The sequence below is a fragment of the Xyrauchen texanus genome, chromosome 7 (assembly GCF_025860055.1).
Source record: "Xyrauchen texanus isolate HMW12.3.18 chromosome 7, RBS_HiC_50CHRs, whole genome shotgun sequence".
Lineage (NCBI taxonomy): Eukaryota > Metazoa > Chordata > Actinopteri > Cypriniformes > Catostomidae > Xyrauchen > Xyrauchen texanus.
Genome location: NC_068282.1, coordinates 43,916,241 through 43,921,340, shown reverse-complemented (window position 1 = coordinate 43,921,340; position 5,100 = coordinate 43,916,241). Strand labels below are relative to the sequence as shown.

The window sequence follows — 5,100 nt, the reverse complement described above, 5'->3', positions numbered from 1 at the left end:
TATGACACTGACAGATCAAAAAGTAATCACCTCAATCACAACTGAGTCAAAGTATTTTAATAATATAATATTATAAATATTATAATGTTGACACTGACCTTTAAAATGTATCACTTGAATTGCGAGGGTGTTTTCATTATTGTAAACTTATATGCAGTTACCTGTCCCACAAATGAAACAACCAATTACACTGGAGATAAAAGTTGACAACTTTGCGCTCCCTGGCCACATCAAAATGAAACTGTGTAGCGTGGATGAATTGGGAATTTCTGTCATCCGTCAGCAGAATAATAACTTAATATGCCCTCTATCTATCTATCTATCTATCTATCTATCTATCTATCTATCTATCTATCTATCTATCTATCTATCTATCTATCTATCTATCTATCTAATTTGGAATACAGTACAGATTTTGCTGTTTCGGAAGGAAATTGGTATTTTAATTCACCAAAGTGTCATTCAACTGATCACAAAGTATATTCAGAACATTACTGATGTAAAAAACAGCACCATCACTATTTGAATAAAGTAAATTTTAATTCGTAAAATGAAGCTTAACATTGTCTTTGTGTTTGTTTTTGAGTTGCCACAGTATGCAATAGACTTGCATGTCTTAAGGTTAATATTAGGTTTAAAAATATAAAAACATAAACAGCTTTCTCTGGAAACTCATCAGTCAATCATTGACTGAAGGCTATACAATGTTTGAAATTGTCAAAATAAAAAATACAAAAAGGTATACACTACAGTCTTCAAAGACAAAGGACAACTGGCTCTAACAAGGACAGAAAGAGATGTGAAGGCCAGATGTACAACTAAACAAGAGGATAAGTACATCAGAGTCTCTAGTTTGAGAAATAGACACCTCACATGTCCTCAGCTGACAGCTTCATTGAATTCTACCCGCTCAACACCAGTTTCATGTACAACAGTAAAGAGAAGACTCAGGGGTGCAGGCCTTATGGGAAGAATTGCAAAGAAAAAGCCACTTTTGAAACAGAAATTAAAATGAAAAAGTTAGATTGGGCAAAGAAACACAGACATTGGACAACAGATTATTGGAAAAGAGTGTTATGGATCTTAACACCATTGAGCTTTTGTGGGATCAGCTAGACTGTAAGGTGCGTGAGAAGTGCCCGACAAGACAGCCACATCTATTGCAAGTGCTACAGGAAGTGTGGGGTGAAATGTCACCTGAGTATCTGTCAAACTGACAGCTAGAATGCCAAGGATCTGCAAAGCTGTCATTGCTGCACATTGAGGATTTTTTGATGAGAACTCTTTGAAGTAGTTTAAGAAATTCTGAAAATAAAAATTCAAATTGTAATAGTAATTTTTCAAGTTATTAATGTCCTGACTATACATTGTGATCAGTTGAATGCCACTTTGGTGAATAAAAGTACCAATTTCATTCCATAAGAGCAAAATCTGTACATTATTCCAAACTGCCAGTGTGTATATATATATATATATATATATATATATATACACACACACACACACACACACACAGTACTATGCAAAAGCACATCAGATGTTTCACAAAAACGTTTGTCTTTAGATGGCTATTTTTATCTTCTGCTTTAGTGTGTTAATAAAAAATATAGATGTTAGAGTCTCAAACATTTATTTTGCGAATAGAAGAACAGGGAGCCCTCCAGCAGATGGCATGGGCCCCCACAGAGTCCCCACTGAACATTGAGTCAGTCTGGGTTTACATGAAGAGACAGAAGCAATTGAGAAAGCCTAAACACAGAAGATCTGTGGTAAATTATTTAAGATGCTTGAAACATCCTATCTGCCAAGAACCTTAAAAAACTGTGTCCAAGTGTACCCAGGAGAACTGGTGCTGTTTTGATGACAAGGGTGTTTACACAAAATATAAATTTAGCTATTTTTATGTTTACTACACTTTGTACGACGTTAATTAATCAATGAAAACTATTTATATCATTACTTTTGAAAAAACATTTTCACAAGTGCCTAAAACGTTTGCACAGTACTGTATGTATATATGTATGTATGTGTGTGTGTATATATATCTCATTGTCTGTCATAGCTGACAAATAGTGGTTCCCTGTCTACCAATCACATCATCATCATCCATAGCAACGAAGTCAACTCCGCCTTAGTCTTATCTTAAGATTTCCTTACTAAAACTTGCTCTTAGCAGTTTTGTGAATAGGTTTAAAATGCCTAGCTAGGAACGCTTTGGAGAACTTGTAGTGGTAAGATAAAAAATCAATTTAGGTGGTAATCAATATTATACCACAAAAGCTGTCGTTTGAGCTAAACTTGTATTGAATCTGGAATATTCCTTTAACAGATGCTCAAAAAACAAGAATTGGTTTGTTTTAAATGTAACTTTTTGGTTAGAAATGGATATAAAATTATTCTAAACTTAAAGTCTGTACAAGGACATCTCACACATACTTTACTCATGATCTCTAAAGTCATGCAAATTGTGATATAATAAATGTAAAAGTGTTTTGCGTGTTTCCGTAGCAACCATTTAAGGCAACACTCCTTAATTTGCATTCCCTGGCTTTAGTCTGCAAGCAATTGAATTACGTAGACAAAACACAAGAAGTCTGCAGGTGGCTCAGCAACACTCAATCTTTTATTCTTTCCCCAGAACAGTTAAACCGAGAAACAAAAGCTTTTTTCACTTTAGTACAACACTGCTGCTTGTTATCATGTTTGCATTAATTGTTATTTTATTAACTGATAATAATTTTTTTATGTAATCTTTTAGCCAAGTGACAACCAATTCAGTGAAACAGATAAACAGCTAAAATGTCAGTTTTAGGTATTTAGAAGATAATGCCTTAACACTTGTGGTCTGTCACATGTGCTTATGATGCTGGCCTGTCTGAGTCATGTGGAAGATTTGTTCATACTCATGGATTAAACAAACACAAAACAGACTGTCACCTTCAAATCAAAACGCAATATCAGGAAAACATGGACATAAAAATAACACATGGCATTCATGTAAAATACAGCTTTCAAATAAACATAGGAAACTTAAAACAATATTTTGTTAATCTGAAAATACTATATCTATGGTGTTTCTTGCCATATCTTTTCAGGGATTTCTTTAGTACTCCTCCCCTTCTTCCTCCCCCTCTTCTCCGACACTGTCTGTGCCCACCTCTTCATAATCCTTTTCTAGGGCAGCCATGTCTTCTCTGGCCTCTGAGAACTCACCCTCCTCCATACCTTCACCCACATACCAGTGGACAAAAGCCCTCTTGGCGTACATCAGATCAAACTTGTGATCTAGACGGGCCCAAGCTTCAGCAATGGCTGTAGTGTTGCTCAGCATACACACGGCTCGCTGCACTTTAGCCAGATCTCCTCCAGGAACCACAGTTGGGGGCTGGTAGTTGATGCCCACCTTGAAGCCAGTGGGACACCAATCCACAAACTGGATGGTACGCTTCGTCTTGATGGTGGCGATGGCGGAGTTGACATCTTTGGGTACGACATCACCACGGTAGAGTAGACAGCATGCCATGTACTTGCCATGACGAGGGTCGCACTTCACCATCTGATTGGCTGGCTCGAAGCAAGCATTGGTGATCTCGGCAACAGATAGCTGCTCATGGTATGCTTTCTCTGCGGAGATCACTGGGGCATAGGTGGCCAGAGGAAAGTGGATACGGGGGTAGGGCACCAGGTTGGTTTGGAACTCAGTTAGATCTACATTCAGGGCTCCATCAAAACGCAGAGATGCTGTGATGGAGGACACAATCTGCCCGATCAGCCTGTTGAGGTTTGTGTAGGTGGGGCGCTCAATGTCGAGGTTTCTGCGGCATATATCATAGATGGCCTCGTTGTCCACCATGAAGGCACAGTCAGAGTGCTCTAGTGTGGTGTGGGTGGTAAGGATGGAGTTGTAGGGCTCTACCACCGCAGTTGAGACTTGAGGAGCTGGATAAATGGCAAATTCAAGTTTCGACTTCTTCCCGTAGTCAACAGAGAGTCGTTCCATGAGCAGGGATGTGAAGCCAGAGCCAGTGCCACCACCAAAACTGTGGAAGATCAAGAAGCCCTGGAGCCCAGTGCACTGATCAGCCTGCAGGAAAAAAATCATGAGGAAGTAATATTGCTACCCCAGAATCAATTTTCTCTTTTGTCAGGTTATGTCAATTGTTCTAGACCCCTAGTGTGTTTTACCAGCTTGCGAGTCCTGTCCAGCACCAGGTCAATGATCTCCTTGCCAATGGTGTAATGCCCACGGGCGTAATTGTTGGCAGCGTCTTCCTTACCAGTGATCAGCTGCTCAGGGTGGAACAGTTGACGGTAGGTACCTGTGCGTACCTCATCTGGAAAGCCAGTGTACTTTGTTATAAACCTTAAGAGATAAATGTTTTGCGCTACATATTTTTATATTTTTGTGGAAAATGTAAGGCAGTCTTCTTCAGAATAGAACTAAATTGTACAAACATTGACATGAAACAGTATTAGGCATAATTTAATTTCAGTACCAATGACAGTGGGCTCCAGGTCAACAAAGACAGCTCTAGGAACATGTTTTCCGGCTCCGGTTTCACTGAAAAAGGTGTTGAAGGAGTCATCTCCCCCTCCGATAGTTTTATCACTTGGCATCTGACCATCCGGCTGGATCCCATGCTCCAGGCAATACAACTCCCAGCATGCATTGCCCATTTGCACACCCGCCTGGCCGACGTGGACTGAGATGCACTCACGCTAGGGAGCAAATTAGAGGCATTTTTAAAATAGCTTAAAGTCAGGCTAATCTTACATTCTCTTGGCAAGAGCTTTGCTAAGAGTTTTTTCTTTTCATTTTTATATATACATATTATACCAACATTTAATCAGACTATCAAAATACATTGAAAAAAATGAATTGCAAACAAAATTATCCATGAAGGCTACTAACATTTAGTCAAGCACAATAATTTCATGTTATAAATAATGGGTCAGAAAGATGATGATTAGTTTCAAAAGTCCTACCATTGTAGAAGTTTCCTCTGGCCAACGTCAGGAGTTCGGGTGAGAAATCTTGTGTACAGTCTCTGTGACAATACCACCGTTATATAAAGGGAAAGCTGATACCATGGTAACAGG

The 5,100-nt window shown here is 38.9% G+C and overlaps 1 protein-coding gene across 1 annotated transcript; it reads right to left on the bottom strand.

Moving 5' to 3' along the window:
- Positions 1-2,605: 2,605 nt before the first annotated feature.
- Positions 2,606-5,100, bottom strand: LOC127646257 (tubulin alpha-1A chain-like). The gene is made up of 4 exons (XM_052129757.1): positions 4,987-5,100; positions 4,497-4,719; positions 4,186-4,334; positions 2,606-4,084 (listed from the first exon to the last, which is right to left on the bottom strand). The coding sequence occupies exons 1-4, from the start codon at positions 4,987-4,989 to the stop codon at positions 3,104-3,106; spliced, it is 1,356 nt and encodes a 451-aa protein (XP_051985717.1). The 5' UTR covers positions 4,990-5,100; the 3' UTR covers positions 2,606-3,103.